Source organism: Protopterus annectens, chromosome 16.part0, assembly GCF_019279795.1.
Source record: "Protopterus annectens isolate FY-2018-M chromosome 16.part0, PAN1.0, whole genome shotgun sequence".
Classification (NCBI taxonomy): Eukaryota; Metazoa; Chordata; order Ceratodontiformes; family Protopteridae; genus Protopterus; species Protopterus annectens.
Window position 1 is genome coordinate 435,494,055 of NC_056750.1, and position 14,269 is coordinate 435,508,323.

The window sequence follows — 14,269 nt, forward strand, 5'->3', positions numbered from 1 at the left end:
TGGCTGAAAATTCCCCAAAGGGCACCATACTCTAATTTGTACCCTCATTGGCATTTTTTTCTTAACTCTTCAACATCTACTTTTTTTTTTTTTTTAAATCTTGCACTCATTAGCATCCCAGTTTACACATCTGTTTGACTAGCATTACCTCCACAGCTGCATCTGCCTGGACAGGGCAGGAAAATAATTAAGACAGCAGTGTTCTACCTGGTAACCCCCCCCCCACCTCCAATGGAGCAAACTTTGTTGGGAGGGCAAAGGTGGACAGCAGCACTGTGGAAGGCAGGCAGTAGTCTTGTTGTCTGCAGTACCAAATACTTCACTTTGTGAGAGTTACTTTTAGGCTATACATCCTCACTGAAGTGCTGGATGAAGTAAACCAGGAGAGCATGTAATGCCACCCCTGAGGGAAATGCCCCTATATATTGTGATGCACCCTCCTTACACCTGCTTCAACATTAGCTGTAGCATCACAGCCAGTGTCATCACACAGGCTCCTGAAACAGAGCTGCGCCCACCACACCCTTACCCCAGAAGAGTCAAGAGGCAACGCCTTGACATTCCTCTTCCTCCAAGACAACTCCTGCATGTACCAGAGATATTAGTTGAACTTGGGTCACCTAGGTCTTGGACCAGTCTTTCTCGCTCCACCAGAACTCAATTCCAACAGATTCCAAGTAAAGACTACACAAATTTGATAGTGTTTTTTTTTATTTTATTTCTTAACCACATAACCCAACTACACACAAGTGCCCCTTTTTATTGTGAGCCAGCACCACTGTCTGGTTAAGTGATTTATTCAACTGCACAGTCGCTAAATAGCAAAAAAAAAATCAAACCCAAGAAAACAACATGAAGCTAGTTAACAGTTAAAGTGCCAAAAAGTAAATACTTCAACACCCCAATTAAATTCCCACCACATATTCCAAAACTTGCAGTAACCTTGTCTGTTAATATCTCCGTGACTGACCAAGACAGAGTATTTCCACCTGTTTTTAAATGTCCTTCAAAATGAAGTTATTAATGACAAGGCATGCCACACACTTAACTGGAATCCAGAAAAAACAATAAAAGGTCAGAAAGTTTAGGCATTGAAGCATTCAGCTGACAACTATATCATCACAATTTGAATGACTGGTTGACAGGCTGAAAAACAGCTGAAGAATGTCATTTTCATGAAACCAAAAATCTTGACAAAAAACTAAAATTAAAAATGAGAAAGCAAGCAATGTTATTATCATGCACACAAGACCATTCCTGTCGACCAACAAAAAAGCAATCATGTCAAATTAATGTGCGAGAGTGTGATGGTGGACCTGCAGACCATACCTGAGAAGTTCTAGAAACAAATCCTGGGATTCAGTAAAGCCTAACATGGAAAGTTTCCACAAGAAGCATCTCAGCCCAGAGAGCCCTTCTGCAGGTGAGGCCACATGCTAATGCATCAGTCCAGGTGTGTGGCCATTGCTAATTACCATGTGCATTTCAATGGAAATAACCGCAGCTCCCAATTTTTTAGGAAGAAAGTGAAAGCTGCCAAACGACTGATCACCCATTCACTCCAATGGGATTATACATGGTACAGGCAGTTCCACTGAAGCCACGGGCAAGAGTGGGTGTGCGCATGTGTCTGTAGAAGCATAAACAAGTGGTATGAATGTATGTGCCCACACATCCATGTCTGTAGGGGCATTAATGAGGCTGCATAAAAGGGGGTCTACTTCACATGACTGAGACCACAATACCTAATTTTCAAAATACTGAAAACTCATTTGACTGAATCGCATTATACCGAAAGCTTACAATGCTGAATTTCAAAATACAAAATTTTAAACCACAGACATTTACAACACCAATGACTAACTCTTTCCAGAACTTAAAAACTACTTGCTCTCTTAACAGAAACTGGACGATATAGAACCAAACTAGGTGGGGGGCTATATACCCCCCGACTATACATACCAACTCCAGGAATGCACTACAGTGGGGAAAAGGGTACATACCTTTACTTAACTTACAGTAATCTACACGCTGCCACTACTACTGGGAATGCACGAAACATCCAACATATTACTTTAGATACTTCCCATAAAAATGTAGAGAGACAGACACCCACATTTAGACACACTACAATGCTTTCTACAGGACTATCGGTATTCTGGCAGTCAGCACTTTAAGTTACAGTAATTCTTTTTATCACAAGTCACAGTGAAGTGAAATTCAGTACAATGAGATTCAGTCAAATGAGTTTTCACTATTTTGAAAATTAGGTACTGTGGTCTCAGTCAAATGAGTTTTCAGTCATGTGAAGTAGACCCGCATAAAAGCACGTATGTGCACATGCATGTCTGTATACACATGCCCATATAGGGGATGCCTTTACTAACAATGCATGTGCTGCTAGAAAGAACAATGGCACAGTCAGGTCTGACAACCCCATATTTGATCCACAGACATGGTAATGAGCTGCCAATGAGATATTTCTCATTACTCTTATACCATGTACCTGCACTGAAATTTCTCCAACACTCTAACTGCCCAACCTTCAGGAAGAACTACAATGAAGATAAACTAATGTACAGTACACTATCTTCTACCAGACAATGTTGTCAGACACTATAAAATGTAAAAATACAGCCAATTCGAGCAGGCAAACAGAAATTCTCACAATCACAAGGAAAGTCTACACAGATAGCAATGATCAGAGTGTTATATCTAAACCACCTGATCCCAGTATTCTACAAATGAATATTAGCAATAGGACGACTGAGTTTTGTAATGAAAATTATGCTTCTTTTAATCTAAGATTTGCAAGTGCAAAGAACTCTGCTATAACTAAAGCAGATATTTGGGCCATGCACAGCAAACTGATACTATGTATACAAAGGATTTGCCTTTTATTCTGTACACTAAATTCCTACAAGTATAGCGCAAAATATATATGTATCACTTTGCACAGTTCAGAAAACATGTACATTAAATACCTTTTGTAAACCAGCGCACATTTCCTCTTAAGATGTCAACCAAACGAACCACATCTCCCAGGCACTGTCAGCAGGTAAAGAGAATGTCACTGCCATCAAAATATTTAATAAGCATATGGTAACTAATGAACAAGTGCAAGCAGAGTCTAGGCTCACAGGTTGGTACTAGGCTATCAGCCCTAGGACCTATACAAGCCTAACCGTAACAATTCCCTGGCTATTTCTTCCCACACTATTTACTTCCCTGGACCCCTGTCTAGCAGGACGACTGACGTGATCCCCGGGTGAATTTCCTTTCTCCCATCCAAAACAGACAGAAACACACCCCACTTGTGTATGATTTTTGGTACGGACACAGTTTGTCAGTTTTCGAGTGGAAAACCAAGGATCCTTATGACTCAACAGGGTGAAGAGCACTTCCACTCAGCCAAAGTATCAGTACCATACAAAAATATGCTTTCTATAATCCTTTAAAGGAATGCAAATTTCAAAGAAATATTTTTGAAAAAAGGCCAACAGCAGTAAGAGTTTATTGGTCTGGTGCTTTAATTATGTGCTTCAACACCTCAACAGAGAGTAAAGGCTATTTTTTTTAATGCAATATAGTGCTATACTGCAGCAACAAAGATTTAAAATTACTTCTACATGTTATATCTTAACTACACATCTAAATTACACTTGCTGAACCAACTTTGCTACAGACTTCGAACATAAGCATTTACCTGAAAAGCAGCTGCTTCAGCATACGGTTGGCCGTGGCAACTCTGGGCAATCGTCCAGTTGATAAAGCATGAAGTTCCAGATTTGATGAGATCAACTGTGTTGTCATTTCTGTGTCTGCAGCAGTGCCAGCTCCACAACAACTGAAAGATAATTTACAAAGATCTATTAGCTAAATACTGACAGTTTTTCATAAATTACTGAAGTATAAAACAAAACAGCAATAACTACAGGTGCACTGCATCATCAAATACTGCATTCACTCTCCCTCCACTGTACCCACCTTACTCAAAGTGCTAATGGAGATGAAAGATGGAACATTTTCCACTAATTTACTGAAACAGACAAAACACTGAGGAACATGCAATTGACGTGTTACAGGTTTGGAGCAACTCCAGTTCACATACTTCAAAATTATGCACACTAGTTAGCTGCTCTGAATTTGACTAAAGACTTTAGTTGACAAATGCTAGTTTCTGCAGGACTTTTCAGTACTTGTGTATCAAAAAGTACACTGAAAGAATAGAGAGCTCAGTATGAAAAAGGTTTAGTGATACCAGTGAAGAAGATGCACCAAGTCTCTGCAGCAGACAGTTCAGAGGTAAGCTGGGTGTACAACAGTCTGCACGGAAATCTTTCTGATCGAAAGCAGGGATCACTACCCATACTTCAAACACCTCTGCAACTGAATTGTTAATCTGGCCCAGTCTGTATCTCCAGAAAAACTATAAGGAAGGTAAAGAACATGACATACAGAACTTAGTATTTTCTATGAAAGTCATCAGGTACTACAAAAAACAAATTTCGAGAACATTAAAACATTTTTTTTGTTGCACAGTGAACCTGCTATGCCTGCCCCCATGTCCTGTCTTCTCAGTATTCCCAGTTGACTTCTTAACTTTTCATAACTACAAGCAATTAGCTAGTACAACTCCAAATACGACTTCTGGAAAATGAATACCTCAAAAATGACTGACTGGTCTTGCTGAAAATGTTCATTTCTTAACAGTGAGAACCCTGAAATAAGACTACTTCAAAACAAAGAAAAAGCAACACTTCAAATTCCAATAAATTTATTCTGTGAAGTATAACTTCCAGGGCAAGGCAGAGTGGATTTCTCCAAAGCAAAACAAAATCCCAAACAAAGGTAAGTTAAAGATTAAATTTCATCTGCGTGCTATTTCCAAATATACTACAGTTCTACTAGCTCGTGAAATGTCAACATAGCAAAGTATGGCTGTGCACACTTGCCATAAGTGTAGATGTTAGAGTGTATTCACTCTTGCAGTCATCACATTTGGGTTATCCTTATCAGGATATCCCTCAGATAGGATGAATATCAGAGAATTAGTATTTCTGCGTCAGTTGCTGTCGCTTGAGGACTGACATCAGGTCGTCAGTGGTATAAAGTAAAGCAGCCGATGCCATTACATCAGTTTTTCTTGCCCTAACTTGTCAGTAGTCCCCAAAGTAGGAGGCCAGGTTCTGGTGGAAGAACCCCACCACTGGAAAATAAATACCAATATGTCCCTTGTAAGGAAAGGAGAACAAGGAGAAAGAGAAAAAAGGGGGCTGGAAGGAGGGAAACCAGGACTGCAACAGTGAATACACCAACATCTACTTTTAAGTTAAGTGTACACAACTGTACTATGTTCTTCGTGTTTCTCTGTTGCAGTCATCACATTTGGGTTGATTCTCAAAGCTGAGGAAATGGGTGGAGGCAGTGAAGGAAACTAGGGGCTGGCTAGGATGCCCTGCAGGACTGCAGAGGCAAACCCTGCCCTGGACTTGGAGAGGCAGGTGGTAATGCTTGGCAAAAGTGTGAACAGATATCCAAGGTGCAGCCTCCAGGATGTCCCTGGTTGGGACTCCTCTGAGGAAAGCTGAAGAGGTGGAGGTTGCTCTGGTAGAGTGTGTCCTGACCCCCTTGGGGGGGGGAGGCTTTCCATGCTGTTTGCAGCAGAAATGGATGCAGTGTGCTATCCATTTGGAAATGGTTTGCTTGGATATGGCTTTGCCTTTTGCCCCTATAGCAAAGCTAACCAGAGCTGTCTGTGCACATCTACAGAGTGAAGAATCCTTTCCCCCTTGTTCTGGGGATTAGGAAAAAAGGTAGGCAAATGAATGGATTGGATGAGAGACATACTGGACACCACCTTGGGAGTGAAAGCACAGTTTTGTACCTACCATAAATGTAGATGTTGGAGTGTCTTCACTGCTGCAGTCATTACACTTGGGTTATTCCTGCCGTCAGGCGGTCCCGCAATCGGCCAGAGTTCCTAAGTCTTGGTCCGACGTCGGTTGCTGTCACCTCCTCCCTGACATCAGTGCATCAGGGGTATACAAGAAGCAGCAGACGCCATTTTCTTCAGTTTTTCTTGCCCCCAGATGTCAGGTGACCCCAAAAAGATAGGCAATACATACTGCTTACAAAACATACAGTAAGGTAAAACAAAACCTTCAGTAACCAGCGAATATAAGACGTTATGTACTTACCATAACGTTCCATGTTAGTTGTCTTCTCTCACCTTCTTTCTTGCTGGATGGGTTCGGAGCCGATCCTCGGCTCCGACTCGGCACTTGCTAAGCTCGAGAGCTAATTTTACCAGCTCGAGGCAACCCTATATCCCATGATGCAAGGCGGAGACTACCCAGATCTCGTTTGGTAGCTAAGAAAATTATAGAATATATTCTTCCAACCGTAGAGGAGGAAGAAAAAGTAACCATAGTAAAAATGACATAATCCTCTGAAAGGGATCAACCTAATCTAGTGACACTAGAAGCCAATTAGCTAGAAAATGGATAAAGCCTCTTAAGAAAAGAGGTATAATCTTCTCGGTCTGACCAGGCTAGGGGGATGGAGGGCGGGACGCAAGAAAGAAGGCGAGAGAAGACAACTAACATGGAACGTTATGGTAGGTACATAACTTCTTAATGTTAAGTTGTCAATCTCGCCTTCATTCTTGCTGGATGGGACCACGTCCCTAGCACCTCTATCCTGGGTGGCTCAATGGAACAGACTCCCGAGAACGGTGGAACCAAAATTCACTCTGTCTCTGGAGGCCAAGTCTAATTTGTAATGTGAAACAAAGGTATGAGGAGAGGCCCATGTGGCTGCTGCACAAATACTGTCTATTGGAAGTCTAACCTGAAAAGCTGTAGATGTAGCTAGAGCTCTGGTAGAATGGGCTTTTGGCTTAGAAATCAACTCTTTGCCTCTGAGCTGATAAATGTAAGTAATCACAGAAGACAGCCATCTAGATAAAGTCACCTTGGAAACTGGAAGGCCTTTCCTGTTCTCTCCATAGGATAGAAACAGTTGATCAGATTCCCTAAAATGTTTAGTTTTGTCTAGATAATATCCGAGTTGGCGGTGAACATCAAGACAATGTCATTTTTGTTCCGCTCTATCAGAATAATTTGGGAAAAAAACTGGAAGATCAATGGATTGATTTAAGTTAATCTGCGATGCCACTTTGGGTAAAACCCTGTCTTTGTGGAAGATTAAGTAGGGAGGACGAATGCAGAGAGCATGAAGCTCAGATACTCTCCTGGCAGAATTAAAGGAGACTAGAAAGAGTGTCTTCCAAGAAAGAAATTTCAATGAACAGGCAGCCGCAGGTTCGAAAGGGGGGAGAATCAAGGATGTTAAAATTAAATTTAGATCCCACTGTGGTGGGGGGGGGTCTCTAATCGGAGGTTTAAGTAAAAAGATACCTCGAAGGAATGCCTTGCAAAGTTTGTGACAATGTTGTGGTCCAAAAAGCCTGTATGAAAATTCAAAATGGCTGCCAGCTGAACTTTTACTGTGGAGGAAGAGGATCCTGAATGAAAAATCTCAGCTAGGAAGTTAAAGACCGAATGAATCTGAGCAGTATAGGGGTCTATATTCCTAGCTTTTGCCCAGAAGGAGAAACATTGCCATTTACTAGTGTAAATCCTTCTGGTAGAAGATTTAAGGGAAGCTACTATGATATCCCGGACGGGATTAGAAATCATAGGAAGCCTGGCTAAGGATGGAAGTGGAGCAACCAAGCAGTGAGGTTGAGAGAGGGTATGGATTGGTGCAGCTGCCCAGATTGGTGGGTCAGAAGATCTGGAACCGGGTCCAGATGCCATGGCTGCACCAAGAGATAACGATGTAGGAACGGAAACCATATCTGTAGAGACCAATAAGGGGCAATGAGAATCAACTTGGCTCTCAAGGCGGTTGCTTTCTGAATTACTTGAGGTATCAGAGGAAAGGGGGGAAAGGCATAAAGAAGTCCCCGGGGCCAATCTTGGATTAGAGCGTCTCTGGGGGGATGGCCTGGAAGGGGGAAGAGAGAGAGAAGTCTGGGCATTTGCTGTTCTGAGGTGTAGCAAAAAGGTTGCAGCAAGGAAGGCCCCACTCCTGAAAAATCTCTTCAGTCACTGATTGTTTGAGAGACCACTCGTGAGGCATGAGACTAGCTCTGCTCAACCTGTCCGCTATGATGTTGGATTTCCCGGGGATAGGCGTTGCTATCAGAAACCGCTGAAGAGATTGCCCACTGCCACAGTCTGAGAGCCTCTCGACAAAGTGGATAGGACTTGGTTCCACCCTGTTTGTTGATATACCACACTACGGACATATTGTCCGTTTGGACTGCAATAGTTCCCAGGGGAAAAGAGTCGTTGAGGGCTTGCAACGATAAAAGCACTGCTCTCATCTGTAGGACATTTATGTGCAGATGGTATTCGAAAGGTTGCCAAGTGTCATGGACCATCCTGCCCTGATAATGCCCCCCCCACCCGATCAGGGAGGCGTCTGATGTAACAGTGGCGACCGGGGCAGGAGGAACAAAGGGTCTGCCCTGATGGACTTGAGGGGACGATATCCACCAGGTCAGATGCCTTTTGCAAGTTGGAGTTATTGTGATCTTGTGACGCATGGGAAGTTGTTGAATGGACCATTGGGCGAATAGCATCCATTGTAGAAGACGCATGTAAAAGCGGGCAAAGGGAAGAAGTGTTATGGCGGCCGCCATAAGACCCAATACTTTCAGAGCAAATCTGGCCTGAATTTTGTTGCTGAGAAGAATCACCTGGACGTGACTTTGAATATCCAAGATCCTTTGGTCTGTTAACTTTGCTGAAAGTTGTACGGTGTCCAATTTTGCGCCTATAAAAGTAATAGATTGACAAGGCAGATTTTTCGAAATTTATAGAAATCCCTAGCCCTCTGCAAATGTGAATGGTGTAATCTCTGGCTTGAAGAAGTTGATGCCCGGTTGTGGCAGTGAGGAGCCAGTCGTCTAGATATGGAAACACCTGGAATCCTTGACGCCTCAGGTGAGCCGTAACCGCTGCCATACATTTGGTGAACACTCTGGGGTCCTGTAGCGAGTCCAAAGGGCAGGGCCCTGAAATGGAAGTGACTGGTCCTCAGCCGAAAGCGGAGAAATCTTCTGGAGCGCCTGTGAATTTTTATGTGATCGTACGCATCCTGAAGATCTACCGAGCACATCCAATTGTCCTTGCCCAGAAAGGGTAGAATGGACTGAAGCGTGACCATCCAGAATCTTGTTTTCTTTACAAACTTGTTTAGTTTGCTCAGATCTAATATTGGTCTCCAATCCCCTGACTTTTTTGGTACTCAAAAGAACCTGGAGTAGATTCCGGATCCTATTTGGTCTGCTGGGACTGGCTGGCTGGCTCTTTTTGCTAGCAGTTTTGATATTTCTGGTACTGCTAGTTCCCTTAGACCGGGTGGAACGTCTGGAAGGGTTCCCTTTTGCTGAATTGGGGTTTGAATAAAGGGAATTTTGTAACCCTCTGATATAAATCGACTGTACCCATTTGTCTTGAGAAAGGGAAAGCCAGGCTATTGGGTACAGCGATAATCTTCCCCCGACTGCCTCCGAAGGTGGACAATCGGGCAACATCTCAGGGATGCTGGAAGGGTTTGTCAGAAAGAGGCTCTCTGCTACGCTGATTTTGCGGACCCCCTCTGCCCCTAGGGCGGCGTCTGTTACCCCCTCTGCCTCTGGGGGTAAACTGACCTAGTGCGTCAGGCACGACTCCTTGAGATTTGCGGAACCACATTTTCCCTCCCTTCTGACCTTTTGGGTAAAGTCTTGAAGGGGTGGAGAAACTGACTCCTACGGCAGAAAGAGTCTTGCCATCTTGTTCGCATCTAGTCAGTGTCTTTCACTTGAGGTCCGAACAAGGTCGAACCATCAAAAAGGGGAGTTTGTGAAGGACGCCTTGAAGGGGTCTGCAAAAATTACAAAGCAGCATCCAGGACTAACGTCTTAAAGCCACTCCTGTGCCTGCGGCCCTACTCGCTCCATCGGCTGCATAAGAAATGAGCCGCATGGAGGAGTTAACAATGGAGGTTAGGATTCCTAGCTGTGAGCTAATCTTATCCTGAGACCCAGCAGCTGACGGATCCTGTAAAACTTCTCCCAACTCTAAGAACATCTCTTTGAAGGCGGGTGAAGTGACACAAGTAGTTCAGTGATCGCATGGCAAAGGTCGCTGAAGAAAAAATCCGCTTGCCGTACCTGTCCATAGTCCTAGAATCCTTGTTGGGAGGATGGACAGGTACTGAAGGATCAGCTAGTTCCTTCTTGGTGGCTGCAGCCACCACCATGGCATCAACCGGGACACCTTTTGTCAAATATTGCCCATCAGGTGGGGCCGTAATGAATTTAGAAGGCCTCCTAGGAATAGGTTCCACCGAATCCGGGGCCATCCACGCCTTCCGAGCCACCACGTCCATAAGAGGGTCGAAAGGTGGAGACACCCAGGAGGTGGAGGGTCGAGATCCGAACGCCTCCAGGTATACTGACTCGTCCTCGGAAGGATTAAGAGAGGGCCAGTTCCCCCTCTGCTTAAGAAGTTCAAGGATGTCTGAGAAAGAGACATCCCTCAGAGGAGGACCTTGGGGATCCCTCCGACTCATCCAAGTCAGTATCAGATGTAAGAGACTCGGGGGAGTCTAGATGTTTCCTCTTACAAGTCCTCTTACGCGGAGGTTCACCTGACGGATCAGGAGAAGCCTCGGAAGAGGAAGATATTCCCAATGGGGAAACCTGAGGCGTTGGATCTCTGGGTCCGGGAGCAAGAGAGTGGGAAGAGACGTCAGCAGGCACTGTAGTGGGAGGAGCTGATGGAACTGACAGTTTACTACGTCCAGGGGCTAGTACACTCCTCATCACCTCGAAGGCTCCCCCAGAGAGACCAGAAGGTTCCCGCTCCAAAGAGATAGGAACTCCAGGCCTCACAGAGAGGGAAGGCTCCGAGGCAGATGTCGGGGCTGAGCTCACCAACGCCAAAGCCCCGAGAGGGAACGGGGTCGGACAAGGGTCCAATGCCACTCGCCCCCTCGGAGACGACGAGAGAGACCAGACGCCCGGATCCCTCCAATGAAGGCCTCAAGGAGGAAATGGAAATCGGAGCGGAGGACGACGGAGCCGAAGGAGGAGGCATCGGCTCCGACGCCACAACGGTCACGGCTCCGAGCTCTGTAAGAGTCGAAGGAGGAATGTTAGGTGGATGTGAAATAGCTACCGTCTGTTGAGACAGGCTATGGAGCATTTGGGCCAATGCCTGAGACTTTAATAGTCTACTCACCACTCTCTCTAGGTCGTGATCAGCCTGGATGACAGAAGAATGGCTCCGATGGCTCCGCTCCGAGAGCGGGGGGGATCTCTGAGCCGAACGTATCGATTCCAACGAGGGGGATCGAGATCTCTTTTTAGAGATAGGTGGAGCCGAAGGGGCCAAGGATACGTCAGCTCCAGCCGAAGCCGACACAGTGTCTAGATCTGGCAGTATCGGCGCCGGATGGAGCAGATACTGTGACTTCTAAAATGGAAGGATCGGCTCCAGCCGGAGCCGATCGACACTGAAGCAGAACCTGTAGCCGACAGCTTGGGACTTGCAGCCGAAGGCTTGACAGGTCTCGAGGGCTTCCCTGGAGCCGACTTAGTTGCGGAGCTCTCAGGCTTTAATAAGCCCCTCAATATTAAATTTATTTCTGCGCTCCTGCAGGACTCTTGGGCTGACGGCATGACAGACAACACAAGAGTCCTGCAGGTGCAGAGGTCCCATGCAGTAACACAAGAAGTGTGACCGTCTGTCAGAGACATCTTCTGACAGCACGAGTCACACTTCTTGAAGCCCAAGACCTTTGTGTCCTTCGACATAGCTGTGTTGAGGAAAGAAAAACAGACACACACACACAAATAACACCCAATCCAATAAACTAAAACTAAACAGGGATACAACACACTCAAACACATACAAAATCCCCGACAGGAAAAATTAGGAAAGGCCCAAGGCCTAATCTAGGGAAGGGGATAAATAACCCGAAAAAAGGGGAACACCAACGGGAATAGGGTTAAAATAAACATTGAGGTTCACAAAACAACTAAGGTTATGAAATTTAAAATGGGTGAGACTAAAAGTCTTAATATGAAGAAAAACTTACCTAGAGCTGGTAAAAGAGGCACCTCGTAAGCGAAGTGGCAAACGAGATCTGGGTAGTCTCTGCCTTGCATCATGGGATATAGGGCTGCCTCGAGCTGGTAAAATTAGCTCTCGAGCTTAGCAAGCGCCGAGTCAGAGCTGAGGATCGGCTCCGAACCCATCCAGCAAGAATGAAGGCGAGATTGACAACTTAACATCACCACACAAGTAGTATACTGTAGAAAGTTATAGATAAGAACCAGCTATGAAAGAGGGGATGGCGGGTGGGTTACCAGGACTGCAGCAGTGAAGACACTCCAACATCTACATTTATGGTAGGTACGAAACTGTACTATGTTCATAGTGTTTCACTGTTGCAGTCATTACACTTGGGTAGAATCCCAAAGCAGAGTCAGGGTGGCTGGTTCTAGAGAGGATTTGGTGTGGCTATGAGGCCCTGCAGCACTGCAGTGGCAAAGCCAGCTCTGGATCTAGAGTAGAGTAAACAGGCAAGTGATAATGCTTGGTAAAGGTGTGCACTGAACTCCAAGTTGCAGCTTCCAAAATGTCTTTGGTAGGTACTCCTCTAAGATAGGCAGTAGAAGTTGCAGTTGCCCTGGTGGAATGTGGTCTAATGTTAGATGGTAGGTTTCCCATGTTGTGTGTAGCAGAACCTGATACAGTGTCCTATCCACTTTGAAATGGTTTGCTTTGAAATAGCCTTTCCCTGTGATCTTGTAGCACAAGATACAAACAATTGTCAAGTTTTTCTGAAAGCTTTTGTTTTGTCCAAATAGAAGCGTAATTGCCTGTGTATGTCCAAAGAATGTAGAATTCTCTCCCCTTTATTCTGGGGATTTGGATAAACTGTTGGCAAGTGAATAGTTTTGGTTAAGAGCCACACTGGATACCACCTTAGGCATAAATGAAGGGTTTGTTCTTGGAGAAACCCTGTCTTGGTGGAAAATGATGAAAGGCTCCACTGCCATTAGTGCCTGCAGTTCTGAGACTCTTTGTGCTAAGGTTATTACCAGTAGCAGAGCAGTTTTCCATGATATATATCTTAATTCTGCTGAACTGGCCGGCTCAAAAGGAGGTAAAGTGCATTTTTCCAAGACAAAATTGAGGTCCCAAGTAGGAGTTGGTGCTCTCCGGGGTGGTCTTATGTTTTTAGCCCCTTTGAGGTACTGCTTTAGCAATGGATGAGAGAAAATAGGAGGATCTGTGTTGTAATGAGCCTAAATGGCAGAAGCGTGGATCTTAATGGATGAGAAGGATAGTCCTTTGTCCAGCATCTCAGTTAAGTATTGTAGTATCTGAGGAGTGTTAGGAACAAGAGGGTCAAGGCTTTGAGCCTGGTTCCACGCACAGAATCTCTTCCACTTTTCTGAATAAGATTTCCTGGTGCTAGGCCTCCCGGCCTCCAAAATGACATCCATAACAGCTTTAGATAGAGGTGTTGTCTGTTTGGCTAATGAATCTGCCATGCAGCCAGGGATAAGGTTTTGAGCTGACTGTGCAGGATCTGATTGTTTTGCCGAGTCAGAAGGTGTGGAATTTGAGGCAAAATCCAAGGTGGGCCTTGAGCCAAGTTCTTTAAGACTGGGTACCAATGCTGGCGTGGCCAGTCTGGAGCAATCAGAATCATCTGTGGCTTGTCTTGTCTGGCTTTTAGGAGTACCTTTGAAAGGAGAGTCAGAGGTGGGAAGGCATAAACGTTTAGGCATTTCCAGCTGAACGAAAGAGCATCCACTTTCCATGCTTGCGTGTGATAGGTCCTTGTGCAGAATTTTTGTAGTTGGCAATTCAGTGGTGAGGCAAAGAAATCTATGTCCAGGCACCCCCATTTTTGTATTATCATGCTGAAAACTTGTGGATTTAATTTCCACTGGTGAGGATCCATGATGTTTCTGCTCAAGTCTTCTGCCAGAGTATTTTTCTTTCCTGGCAGGAATTGTGCTTGCAGATGAACTTGATAAGTTATAGCTGTGCTCCACAAGGTCATGGCTTGTCTGCACAGGGGGTAAGAATGAGTGCCCCCATGCTTGTTTATCTACCTCATTATGGTGGTGTTGTCTGCCTAATAGTAATTGTCCTGGATGCAGAAGGTCCTTGAAAGCTGTTAGGGC

The 14,269-nt window shown here is 44.8% G+C and overlaps 1 protein-coding gene across 1 annotated transcript in view; it reads right to left on the bottom strand.

Moving 5' to 3' along the window:
• The window catches only part of PSMB7 (proteasome 20S subunit beta 7), a 558,259-nt gene that overhangs the window by 467,770 nt on the left and 76,220 nt on the right, over positions 1-14,269 (bottom strand). Inside the window, exon 4 of the mRNA XM_044058618.1 lies at positions 3,707-3,847. Within this exon, the coding sequence (XP_043914553.1) occupies positions 3,707-3,847 (141 nt within the window). The remainder of the gene's footprint in view (positions 1-3,706; positions 3,848-14,269) is intronic.